The sequence below is a fragment of the Cucurbita pepo genome, chromosome 5 (genome assembly GCF_057944985.1).
Source record: "Cucurbita pepo subsp. pepo isolate OVF chromosome 5, ASM5794498v1, whole genome shotgun sequence".
Taxonomy (NCBI): domain Eukaryota; kingdom Viridiplantae; phylum Streptophyta; class Magnoliopsida; order Cucurbitales; family Cucurbitaceae; genus Cucurbita; species Cucurbita pepo.
In genome coordinates, this window is record NC_141802.1 from 1,361,738 (window position 1) to 1,373,860 (window position 12,123).

The 12,123-nt window shown below is 35.8% G+C and overlaps 3 protein-coding genes across 6 annotated transcripts; 2 read left to right on the forward strand and 1 right to left on the reverse strand.

Moving 5' to 3' along the window:
• The first annotated feature begins 286 nt into the window (after positions 1 to 286).
• On the forward strand, positions 287 to 3,180 carry LOC111787332 (uncharacterized). Of its 2 annotated transcripts, none has more exons than XM_087123965.1 (3): positions 287 to 428; positions 578 to 733; positions 2,923 to 3,180. In XM_087123965.1, exons 1-2 carry the CDS (start codon positions 423 to 425, stop codon positions 731 to 733), a joined length of 162 nt encoding a protein of 53 aa, XP_086980091.1. In that variant the 5' UTR covers positions 287 to 422; the 3' UTR covers positions 2,923 to 3,180. The 2 variants fall into 2 exon arrangements, with proteins under 2 accessions (XP_086980091.1, XP_086980090.1); XM_087123964.1 differs by having other exon boundaries at positions 288 to 428; positions 578 to 729.
• A 358-nt stretch (positions 3,181 to 3,538) lies between these two features.
• Positions 3,539 to 8,063, reverse strand: PSD1 (phosphatidylserine decarboxylase 1). Its single transcript, XM_023676986.2, has 12 exons — positions 7,683 to 8,063; positions 7,467 to 7,555; positions 7,076 to 7,129; positions 6,897 to 6,962; positions 6,335 to 6,395; positions 6,121 to 6,230; positions 5,775 to 6,028; positions 5,455 to 5,561; positions 5,192 to 5,259; positions 4,872 to 4,949; positions 4,313 to 4,438; positions 3,539 to 3,916 (listed from the first exon to the last, which is right to left on the reverse strand). The coding sequence occupies exons 1-12, from the start codon at positions 7,840 to 7,842 to the stop codon at positions 3,761 to 3,763; spliced, it is 1,329 nt and encodes a 442-aa protein (XP_023532754.2). The 5' UTR covers positions 7,843 to 8,063; the 3' UTR covers positions 3,539 to 3,760.
• A 233-nt stretch (positions 8,064 to 8,296) lies between these two features.
• On the forward strand, positions 8,297 to 11,984 carry LOC111785301 (Oxidoreductase family protein). Of its 3 annotated transcripts, none has more exons than XM_087123960.1 (7): positions 8,297 to 8,648; positions 9,442 to 9,612; positions 9,940 to 10,104; positions 10,177 to 10,341; positions 10,466 to 10,600; positions 10,731 to 10,828; positions 11,642 to 11,984. In XM_087123960.1, exons 1-7 carry the CDS (start codon positions 8,466 to 8,468, stop codon positions 11,832 to 11,834), a joined length of 1,110 nt encoding a protein of 369 aa, XP_086980086.1. In that variant the 5' UTR covers positions 8,297 to 8,465; the 3' UTR covers positions 11,835 to 11,984. The 3 variants fall into 3 exon arrangements, with proteins under 3 accessions (XP_086980086.1, XP_086980089.1, XP_086980088.1); XM_087123963.1 differs by having other exon boundaries at positions 8,509 to 8,648; positions 9,452 to 9,612; XM_087123962.1 differs by having other exon boundaries at positions 8,514 to 8,648; positions 9,398 to 9,612.
• Positions 11,985 to 12,123: the final 139 nt, after the last annotated feature.

Consider the following 12,123-nt stretch of genomic DNA (forward strand, 5'->3'; position numbering starts at 1 on the left):
AAAAAAAAAAAAAAAAAAAAAAAAAAAAAAATATATATATATATATATATATATATATATATATATATATATATTCTAGAAAAAGAAAAAAAAAAAAAGAATATATAGTTTTGTGGAATCAGAACTAAACTTTTAACTTTAAAAATTATAAGTATTTAATTTTTTTGAAACTACTCTTTGATTTAACAAAGAAATAATAATAATAATTTAATATAAAAATGAATTCTCAAAAAAAAAAAAAAAAAAAAAAAAAAAAAAAAGAATTTTGAAGCCTCTCCTTGTAGTTGTAAGTAGTTAGAAATTTTAATTTTAAAAAATAAGAAAAATACAAAACACATAGGTAGAAAGAGAACACAATTTCCCTCATTTACTAAAATCCCCGGCTTTCATCTTCTGCGGTCCTTTCGCTCTGTGTTCTACAAATGCCTGTAAGTCCCTCAAAGCTTAAGATCCAGATCTCGTACAACATCAATTCAATCTCAAGTTCTAGGGTTCTTTATTTTATAAATGTTTTGTTTTCTTATGCAATGGAATTTGTGAATTTCTGATTCGAGAAAGATGATTGCGTTCGTCGCAGTTCGGGACGTTCATTGAAGTGGAACCGCCCAGTCCACTCCGATACATAATTGGGGCCGTTATAATGATGATCGGAGTCGTATTGCCCCTCGGATACATGATGTTCCGGAATAAGCGTGGACCTTCTTCTTCTTCTTCTTACTCCAAACAGACGTAGGTGTGCCTATGAAGTTTACTTTGTTTTCGTTGTTCTTTCTTAACTCCCTAGTTTATTAGTTCTTTCCTCTTTAATTTTTGCGTTTATTAAATTTAATCATTTCTATGACCTGATATTGATTGGAAATCGTGGTCGTCCGGTTATTATTATTATGTTTATGTGAAATTGGATTTGTTCTTTAATTGCCAATCTTGTTGACCTGATTAATGGACTTTCGGAGTTCGGTTTTACTGGAAGTAGTCGGAATTGGGTATAATTGGTTGTTGAGCTTTTATTCTAGCGTTATTTATTAGGATTCTGGAGTCTGATGCACCTTACAAATTCCAAAATGAGGTTTTGGTGGAATTTTCGTTTAGAAGGTGAAGGGAATTTCTTGTTGTGCGCTGAATTATCTCTTAGGCCTGTTGTTGAGTAAATATTGATTATGTAGTTTTTACGAAAACCAAAAAGCTTAGCCGTAGGAGCTCCTTGATTTCATAGATGAATTTCCATCTTTGATTCCTTTTCTTTGGACTTTCTTGTTGAAGTTTTTCTGAACATATGAGAAACCTGGCAAATGATCATGATCCTCAACGAGTTTTCTGGTTTGAGGTAGAGGGTGAGATTTCTAACTAAATTATGTTTTGGATGACCAGCATATTGAATGGCTACATGTTGGAAGTCTTGGTGGACGCGATTAGTCATTCGACTTGCAAATCTTTGGCTTTCATTTTTAAACTAAAAAAAAACTTGCTGAGAACATCATCTTCTCCCTTCCCTTCGATCTCCCAGTATCCTCATCTCTCCCTCTTTCCTTCACTGCATAATTTCATGTCTGCTGGTACCTCCACGATTAGTGTTGCCCTCGTGATGGAAAGGCAATGTCAAAAGAAAAAAGAAAAAAGAAAAAAGAAAAAGAAGAAGAAACAGTTGATGGAGAGGCATAGTGTGGGTGGGATTTTCATCTTCCTTATAAGTGGTTTTGGAGAGTAGATAAGAACATCCAATTTGCAAAGTGTAGCATGGGTAATATATGTCAATTCTCAACTGTACTTTTGTGATGAATCTTAAAACAGACCTACCCGAAATGGAAACATGTATCGGAGCTGCCAGACATATCTATATATCTATTTTTAGGGTGAAAGGCACAATATATTTGAGTATGCCCCCTGTACTTCTTGGTCTATTTCTTGTGAACTCCCTATTCTACTTCTGAGATTTTAGTCCTAGCCATTTTTTAGTTTCTGAGTCCAACTTCGTTGGACATTCTACACACATGATACACATGTAACTAATTTAGGCACTTCATAGCTTATAGTTCTCTCTTTTCTTTATGGAGGAGCATCATCTTGGATTTTTTTAGGGAAGAAGATTCTCCTGTGTGTTGGACGTAGGAAGATTATTCCATAATTCTTCCAACCTCATAAACTAAGATATCATTCCTCTCTTATACGTATCAATTGAGAGCTATCCATGTAAAGGTTCCATGATTCGTATGCAAAACTTTCGATAAGTTCAATGAAAGGACAAACTTTAGTTTAAAGAAGGGGCAGTTCAAGGGTTCGTATGTATGTGATGCGAACCATAGAATACTTGGGAACAAGTTACTCAAGTCTTTTTTGCTATCTTAGAGAGCGAAGCCGCCATCCAAGTACGAATACCTTCGTTCAAGAGAATATTTTTGGTTTAGAAAGTTTTAAATTCAGGATCTTCATCTGTACATATTTCCTGAGAAACGAAGTCATAGGCACGTAGGTTCAAGGCTAGACCAACAACTCCAAGAGCACTCGTCCATAAACTAGTTATAGCTACAAATAACATAACGTTTATTAGAAAAAGCAACTCCAAAAACTAGTTATAGGTCCAAATAACATAACGTTTATTGGAAAAAGCAACCCCAAAGATTTGGATAACCAAAGGTAGGATTTTTAGATGGATAGAGAGGTCTTTGGAGGTTGTGAGATTTCTTTTGCATCTTTATGAGCGTCCACTAATCAGTCTTTTTGTAATTATCAGCTTGGTTTTTTTTTTTTTTTTTGGTTTCTTAAATGAAAAATCCATTTCTTACCTCCTTCCCCCCCCCCCCCCCCCCCCCAAAAAAAAAAAAAAAAAAAAGCTGAGGAACAAATAGCGGGTTCGATCTTCTGTGGTGTACATTAATGCTTCATTCTGAGCGACACTAACGGGAATTCTGCAATTTGGAATTTCAGGACCAAAGTTTTGATTTAGTTAGAGGAAGAGACGCTTCTGTTTTGGTTTTGGGCTCTCAGCTAATGGAGGACGCTATTCACAGGGTAATGTAAATGCATTGAGATTTCAAATTTATGTGGAAACTGACACGATTTTAGTCCAATTATTGACCTTAAGCGATGCATTTTGTCATTGTTTTTTCTTGAAATCAATGCCATACAATTGTATTTCGTCATTTGTACTTTAATGAATTATGTGTGATTACCCGTTGACCCGCATTTTGTATTATGATTATACGACCATTAGGCATCAGATTACTCTTTGTTGACCCGCTACTGTGTCTCGTAATTTTTAGGTTCAATGGAAGTATGGCTTTGGCCCACATTTAACTGCCATTAATTTTAATGCCAAAATACCAAAAATTCCCTCTGCTTGGGACTCTACTTTCATTTCAGTATTTTCAAATGTCAAAATTTAATCTTCATACTTAAAATTAGTCCACATTATAATAAGAAAAACAAAAGTCATCAATTTTTTATAAAATTTGAAAAGATATTTGTCTTATATCTTTTAACCTAATTTCATAATTCTAAAACAAGCCCAAGATTATAAGGAGACTGGGGGGGAGGATCTGTCTGGAAAGAAAACTAATCTATTACATAATTACTGAAATCTGTTTGTATAGTTCTTGAAACTGATCACTGTTCGAATGAAAAATACGCGACAGAAAGGTTGGAATAGAAGAATCAATTTAAGCTGACTCACGGTAATATTCTTTTCATTCAGAATTGAATTGAGTACTGTATAATTAGAGGAAATAGGCAAAGAAGTCCTCGAGTAAGCCGAGTCTCGTAGGAATTATGCCCACCTTCCCAGTGCTTCTCCAGCACGTATTCTGTCTCCACGTTTTATAGAAAACTTGAATTCTGATTTGGAGTCCCCATTTTTGTGTAAATTAGAAACAGGTGCCTGGAAGACCAGTACCACTGTTGATCCCATGTTGAAAGCAGCCATCTACAAGCATTTGACAGATACCAAAGTTAACAAATAAATCTAAGACTCTGGATGCGTTATCACACCAAAGCTCGATTATTTCAAACACATATAAAACTTAATAAGTAACCACTCATCATGAAGCTTTCTGGTTGAATTTGGATGATCATAGACGACAGAAAGTAGTTAAGTTCTAGAGATGCAGGATGTTTAGAGAAATATTTCAAAATTTTAGACGGTTGATTATTCAAGATAATGTGCAGAAGGGTTCGAACCAATTTGCAGGATGTTTGGATGATCATAGTATTCTTTTTTATTTTCTTTTTCATTACTATAGCCTCTTGAAAGAGTTCTCTTAATCCTCTTCCCACAAAAATAAGTGAAAACTTGGCATCATCAAATTCACAGCATCCATACCTCATCCCCCTTCTTCAGCGTTATCCCCACACCTTCAGGTTCATATACCCTTTCCTCAGGAGGCTCTGAGTGGAGCGACTTTCCTCTCTTTGGTTTGTTTGTCCGTAGCTCTGGCTCAATGAAAAGCTGACACATTAAAGTTACAGAATTAAGACCAAAGAATTTCCGTGTACGAGAAACTAAATCACATCAACACATATGAGCTCCGTATACCAACTTGAAGATAATGATGGTGAGGTAAGGGTGCATTGTAACTATTCAAATAAAGAATAAGTTAACATGACCCCACAACAGGGGGAAAGAGGAGAGAAGCGATGTATCACTTGTTTATAGATGCGAGCATGCATATCTGTTACCTATTTTTATTAATATAGTGTATTTAGTGTCTAAAATCATATCGTGTACACCGAAAATTACTGAGCCAAAACCAATAGAAAAGAGAATTGCATTTGACATTATATATGTGGTTTCAGCTTCCCAAACCAAATTTTCCCTGCTAGGTCAGGTTTTCATGTAATGGAGTTCAGAATTTATCAATTTATCAGCTCCAAGGAGTTACCTTGATAGATCCAATATTTGTCGCCCCAATTGCTGCAATTGCCATATATCCTTCCTGCCATAGACCTTCAAGCACAACCTGCAACATGCCAACGAAATTAAGGAACCCCTAATACCTGTGAAAAAGAGATTTGGGATCGTACCTGTCAAAAGATTTCTAGATAATTTATAGATTTTTCTTGACGAAATGAGGTTATAGGATTTGGATTAAATATTTTAATTGAAGCAAATAAAGAAAATTCATAACTATAAAGACTAGTAAATAAACCAAGCAGTTCTAGATAAAAGGAGAGAGAAAAAGAAGAGAGCCAGGGCAAGTACCCTTTCATTCTCAACATATAAGTTCCTTATTGTTCTAACAGCGCGCTCATTCATAGGAAATAGGTGACCTGAAAATTATAGTAAGAAAGTGAAAACAGATGATTGATAAATAAAATCCCTTTCTTTTCTGATAAAAATCAAACTTTCATTAAAACAAATGCAAGAAGGAACCAGGCCTAGATAGAAAAATCAACAACACCATGACCGTGAGAATCATTATTTGTTGTTCAAAATATGAACAGCTTTCTCAATAAGATAATGACCTGAAAAATGGCGCCGAACTAGAACCTGCCAATCAACTGGTGAGTGTATTCGATGATAATCTCCAGGCTTCAAGTATATTACACAGTAGAAAAGACCTTTCACTGGGCTATAATGAGAATTTACAATTTAAATAAGTAAATACGATCACATGGCAAGATACCATAATGAACATAATTTTTCAGAGAAGATTAAAACTTCAACAAATACTAAGAGGAACTAAAGGACAGTGATGAGGATTTCATTTACAACGATAATATTGATGAGCTTGACGTAACAATGAGAATATTTACAACGATATCGTTAAGAGGAAAATATGTACCATGTAGAGACCGGGTCCAAAACTTTAGGGTAAGCCAGAGAAATTTTCCACCACGACTTTTTCCTACTATCAGCAGAACTATTTTCTTGTCCACTGCCCTCTTCATCGGTATCCCCTCCCGCCATCATGGGAAGTAAAGAGCCAGCACCAAGAAGAGCAACGACAGAATATGAAAATCCTTTAACTTGCTCAATCATTGCCCCTGCTCCTTTCAGTTCACCAAATCTTAAAACTGTACCATCCACCGGACTAACCTAATGACAATTAACAGGTCATGTCAAACACAGTTTTTTAGAATGAAAAATTTGAGGATGATTAAATGTTCAAGATGCTGGTTACCAGTTACCAGGCATTGTAAATCAGGGTCAATAGGCCTGCAACCCTCCTTTAAGGAACGTACGAAGAACTCACGTAATGAAGCATATTCATCCAGAGGAAGAGCTACTTCTTCTAAATCTAAAATGGAAACAGATGGTAACTGTAACTCTGAACATGAAATAGAAACAAAAACTCACTTCAATTCAAATAAAGACCAAAGAAAATACGGTAAATAATCATACTTGAATGAAATGCCCGAGCCCATGCCCTATGAACATATGGACGCAGCCAGACAGGAAGTTCCTAAACCAAATTAGCATCACGTCATATACAACAACAACACTATGACAGTAGTTAAAAAAATCATTGAAATATTGAACCTTTACCCTATAGGTAAAATATGGCATTAATGTCAAAGATAAGTCAATTTCTTAAGAGAGATGCTACACAAATATGGGTGAAATGGTAAAGGAATGTAGTCTCAGTTTTTCCCCCTTTCTTTTCTACTTTCTTTCTGCTCCTTCCACTTTGAGGAAAATTTTCCCTGGTAGTTATATTAATGATAAATAAAGGGACCAAATGTATGCATTTCACAGATTAAATGAGTCGAACGGGATCTTCATACAGTTTAGTATAAGAACTATGGTTTACCAAGAAATGTAGTGGATAGAATCATGCGAAAAAATAAGCTTAGCTGGATCATATCACATGAATATTTTCGAACTCAAAGAAGAAATCAGAAAATGAAATAGAAATAATAATAATAATTAAAACAAAAAGCTAAAGAACGGGAAGGTTACTCACCACATTAGTCAAGTGACCCCAACATCTTGAAACTAAACGCAAAGGTATCAATCTCAAAAAAGTTGCCTGCAATCGTGAAGGAAAACATTCAGATTAAATTCGGAATTACTTGGTTACAATATAATTCCATCAACAACAGAAATTTCTAATATCTAATAATCCCTATGCAGATGTTGTACTTTAATATCCGACTTGAATTCAGGCTCTATGCCTCTCTCACGTGCCTCTTCAACCTGAACAAAGATAGAGAGTTAATTTCTGAAACTGCAAAACCATCCATCTCTATATCTAACATGACACAGATTAGTTCTTCCAAAAAATTAATTCAATTCGTCCCATCTTACTTCTAAGACCAGTAAATGGTTCAGTTACAAACTAAATCACCCAGCTTAAAATCAATATCATGCGGAGGTGATTGTTTTACAAAAACATTTGAAAGACAAGCTAATTATCATAAAGTAAGAAGGAAAACCAGATAAAAAGGTCCACCAATTTCTTTCCTGAAGTAATAAGTAGTTCAAAGGACTAACTGTATTCATCCTACCATCTTATAGATTGTATAATAGATACCTTCTTGTCATCATAGAGCCGACGAGCATGAAGTGCACCGAGCATCAATAAAGTAGCGACCGTCGCACCAGGCACCAAATAGGAGTCACCTGCACATACTTTAAACACTGAGCTTCGAATGCTTAATCTAAACTCAACATACAGAATATACAATCGATCATAGAAAACTTGCAAACCAGCAGTAGCATATTCTGCAAATACATTAGTTACAATTACCTTGAGAACTGCCATTTCCACCGCCAACAGAAGCTCCAGCTTGTACGGAAGTTTGAATCCTCCTGAAAACGGAAGTGAAGCTTCGACCATGGTTGCGAACACAATTCAGGTGACTGGTTGAAGGCAGTATGAAAATCCTCTGCGGAGCCCTAAATTTCATATTCAGGTTTTTTCTCCAGAAACTGCACTCTCTGGGCCAATTGAATGACGAAAACCGGTGGGTTAGCCTTAATTTATGCGAGCTATGGGTTTTGTGTCGTGGGCTTCACTTCACATTGCTTCCATTTTGCAAGCTTCAGCCTTCAAGTCTGAGTATGGAAATATTCTAGTAGACACGCTTCTTGAGAAAGAGAGGAATACGAGGAGCAGAATGCAAATATGGAATTTGCTACATGATCCCCAATTTCACCATTTTTATGCTATTGCCCATTTGAAAAAAAAAATAATTAATAAAAATTAACTTTAAAATAAAGTTGAAATCAAATTCCACCTAAAATAAAAGAGTTTAAGCACAAAATAATGGAAGTAAATATCAAAATGATATTTTAATTTGTTTGTGTTTCTGAAAATTGGTTAAAAATTAAAATATTTTAACAGCAAATGGGAAATCCATGGATATTGAAAAGAAGCGATTGACGATCCAATTGCAATTCAGACTCACAGGCTTAGAAAGGCTACAGATGTCATTCATCGACTGAACGCAAGCCTTAGCTACAAAGAGAAAAGCCATTGAATTGTTGAGGTGCTAAACGGGAAGCAATTTCAAGCAATTCCTTCTCATCCATGGCTACTGTCGCTACAGTCAAGTATGGAATCATTGGAGTGGGGATGATGGGCCGAGAACACCTCCTTAATCTCTACCATCTTCGCGATCAAGACGTTGCCGTTGTCGCCATAGCTGATCCGCACGCTTCATCACAGCGACAAGCCCTTGATTTAGCTCACTCACTTGGCTGGAAAATGGAGGTATGGAGTGTTCTTTAATCTTGGATATGACTGTCGAGAGTGTTTGATTTGATTGCTGTTCCTGTGGTAACTGCTGGAAATGGCACTGAATTTCCTTCTTAAATGCTAAATTTCAAGTTTGTTTTTAGGATTTGATCATTAATTAGTTTCTTGGAAGTTTGTAAAGTGAAATCAAGTTTCGAGTGGCCAAATTCTAAATGCAGAGAAAATAGTGTTAGATTTGTGCTATGCGCCGTGACAGTCTGGTTCTGGATTGTCTCCATAGTTCGAAATCTTCATATTAGTCTCTTATTTGAGACGAATTAAGAAGTTATTGAAAATCTCTATAGTGACAGTCTTTTTTCTGGTTTTATGCAAAATGGAGAAAGTCCTAATCCAGTTCTGATTACAATAACCAGAGATTTTACTCTCATCTATAAGAAAAGCATGATGAGCTGGGCCTTAGCAATCTTGCTTATAAATCTCACATTTCAAAGTTTTGATAAATAGTTATACAGTTTCCGTTCTAATAGTTTTCTTAAATGAATGGTGGATAATTGACCATCAAGAAGCTATAATAACATGATTGCTCTTATTGAAATATCACAAATGGTTAATGTTAGAGCCGTTTGATCTTCTGATATGGTCTAGAGCAAAAGTATGGTCAAGTGATATTTCTTCTCTTCGTTTTCAACTGTTCTTGAATGACGAGATGTTATCCTTCAAATAGCCCAAATGCTATAAACTAACTCTTGATTCTATAAGCACAGGGGTTTCAATTAAGTAATGTTTCTGACAGAGAGAGTTTGAAAAGGTTTTCTCAGGGCACCAAGAGCTTTTGGATAGTGCACTTTGTGATGTATTGGTTGTTTCAAGTCCAAATATGACTCATTATCAAATTCTAATGGATATCATCAACCATCCTAGACCTCATCATGTACTTGTGGAGAAGCCATTATGTACAACGGTTGCTCACTGCAAAGAGGTCAGCCATTTCATTTTCTGGCGTATTTGAAAATTTTAAAAATTACTAATTTAAAAGGTATTTAATAAGTCGAGAACCTTTTAAACACAAAATTGAAAATTTAAGGATCTATTTGACACAAAACTTAAATTTACAGGCATATTAGATACATTTTAATGTTTACCGACCAAATAGTTACGAACTTGTAAGTTGAGGAGTCTATTAGATATTTCTTGAAGTTAAAGGGAACAAATAGACACAAACTTGAATGTTATTAGTGCATACGAGTTGTAGCATTATGAACATCAACCTAGTAAAAGAAAATATATTTGCTCCTACGTGGAATAGGTTGTAATGGCTGCAAAAAAGAGGGAGGGTATTCTGGTTCAAGTTGGACTGGAATACAGATACATGCCACCAGTTGCTAAACTGATCGACATAGTGAAGGGTGGTAATCTTGGACAAGTTCAAATGGTGGCGATTCGTGAACATCGATTTCCTTTCTTGGTTAAGGTCAGTTTTGAAACCTTTATGTTTATGCTTTATAAAGTTAAAATTTGCTCTTTTGACTCACTCTTCTAGTAGGTCAACAACTGGAACCGTTTCAATATTAATACTGGGGGGACTCTGGTGGAAAAATGCTGCCATTTCTTTGATCTGATGAGGCTGTTTGCAGGTGCAAATCCTGTCCGTTTGATGGCATCTGGAGCCATTGATGTTAATCACAAAGATGAAATATATGATGGGAAGGTAAACTGCTTGGCACTTGCACAGCCCTTGCAAACTTATTACAGCTTCGTTTAACTAAATGTTTTCATCATTATTCTCCAAAACAGCAACCCTGTTTCGTATTCACATTTTAAATTTTGGGCAGGTTCCAGATATACTTGACAATGCATATGTAATAGTTGAATTTGATAATGGTTCAAGAGGAATGCTGGATCTTTGTATGTTTGCCGAGGGAAGCAAAAACGAGCAAGAGATATCAGTTGTTGGTGATATTGGAAAGGTAAAGATCTCTCCACGCCCATCCACCATTTGCAAAATTTAAAAAACTTCCCCTTATAAATGCCTTCCGTAATAAGCGGAGCTTCTACGCTTTCATATAGAAAAAATGAAAGATGTAAACGTTGTGACAGGGAGAGGCTTTTGTTCCTGAAAACATTGTCCATTTCGGCACTCGAGTATCTGGAAGAGATGGCGTCGAAACATTGAAAGCAGAGGATGGCAGAATCAAGTCAGTTGCTTTCTGTTTATAGGCATATTGTTGAATGATGAAAGTTCCACGTCGGCTAATTCAGGGAATGATCATGGGTTTATAAGTGAGGAATACTATCTCTATTGGTACGAGGCCTTTTGGAAAAGCCCAAAGCAAAGCCATGAGAGCTTATGCTCAAAGTGGACAATATTATACTATCGTGGAAACATGATATCAGAGCCATGCCCTAAACTTAGTCGTGCCAATAGATTTGTAAATTCTCAAATGTCGAACAAAGGACAGAGCCATACCCTAAACTTAGTCGTGCCAATAGATTTGTAAATTCTCAAATGTCAAACAAAAGACTCCAAAAGAAAAGGAGTCAAGCCTAGGAGTCGAGCCTCGATTAAGGGGAGACGTACTTTGTTCGAGGGAGCCATACCCTAAACTTAGTCGTGCCAATAGATTTGTAAATTCTCAAATGTCAAACAAAAGACTCCAAAAGAAAAGGAGTCAAGCCTCCTCGAAGGCATAGTAAAAAATGACTAAGACTCCAAAGGAGTCGAGCCTCGATTAAGGGGAGGCGTACTTTGTTCGAGGGGAGGTGTTGGATGATGAAAATCCCACATCGGCTAATTCAGGAAATGATCATTGATTTATGAGTGAGGAATACTATCTCCATTGGTACGAGGCCTTTCGGGGAAGCCCAAAGTAAAACCATGAGAGCTTATTCTCAAAGTGGACAATATCATACTATTGTAGAGAGTTGTGATTTCTAACGAATATAGCCCGACTCCTACACATTCTTCAGTCAATAAAAGCACTTTATCTGAAACCAATTTTTATGTTTAGGTACGAAGGTCTGCATCATGGGTCTAGCTATTTGGAACACCTAAACTTTTTATCTGCAGTTAGAGCTAAGGATCGACTAGTTCCAGCAGTGGACTTGGAGGATGGACTGATATCAGTCGCCATGGGAGTTGCTGCACAACTTTCTATAGAGACGGGTCGATTTGTCACCATTGCCGAAGTCATGGATAAGTAGGCAAGTTCTGAGACCAGTATTGAATTTGTGAGATCATTCCCAACAGTTCTTATTTTTGTAAAAGAAAAATAAAAGATGTGTACAAATGTTCAGCATATGAATCCCTTGATAAAAATTGGTTGTGGACTATATTTAATTTTTCATTTTGAATTTGTACCTTTATAATGTACCTATTTTGGTTCAGGGCAATTATTTCATATATTTATGATAAATGTAATTTTGAAAAATATATTGTTTTAACTATATAACACATAATATTTCATAATTATAAAACAGTTATTATTTTTTT

What these genes read in the sequence shown, in the direction of transcription:
- PSD1 (XM_023676986.2), bottom strand. Translation starts at nt 7,842, where the DNA reads ATGAAATTTAGGGCTCCGCAGAGGATTTTCATACTGCCTTCAACCAGT. An exon ending in TTGGACCCGGTCTCTACATG is followed by an intron (nt 5,562 to 5,774) that starts GTACATATTTTC and finishes TTCTCATTATAG; the next exon opens with CCCAGTGAAAGGTCTTTTCT. An exon ending in AGTTCGGCGCCATTTTTCAG is followed by an intron (nt 5,260 to 5,454) that starts GTCATTATCTTA and finishes TATAATTTTCAG; the next exon opens with GTCACCTATTTCCTATGAAT.
- LOC111785301 (XM_087123960.1), top strand. Translation starts at nt 8,466, where the DNA reads ATGGCTACTGTCGCTACAGTCAAGTATGGAATCATTGGAGTGGGGATG. An exon ending in CGGTTGCTCACTGCAAAGAG is followed by an intron (nt 9,613 to 9,939) that starts GTCAGCCATTTC and finishes TACGTGGAATAG; the next exon opens with GTTGTAATGGCTGCAAAAAA. An exon ending in ATGAAATATATGATGGGAAG is followed by an intron (nt 10,342 to 10,465) that starts GTAAACTGCTTG and finishes AATTTTGGGCAG; the next exon opens with GTTCCAGATATACTTGACAA.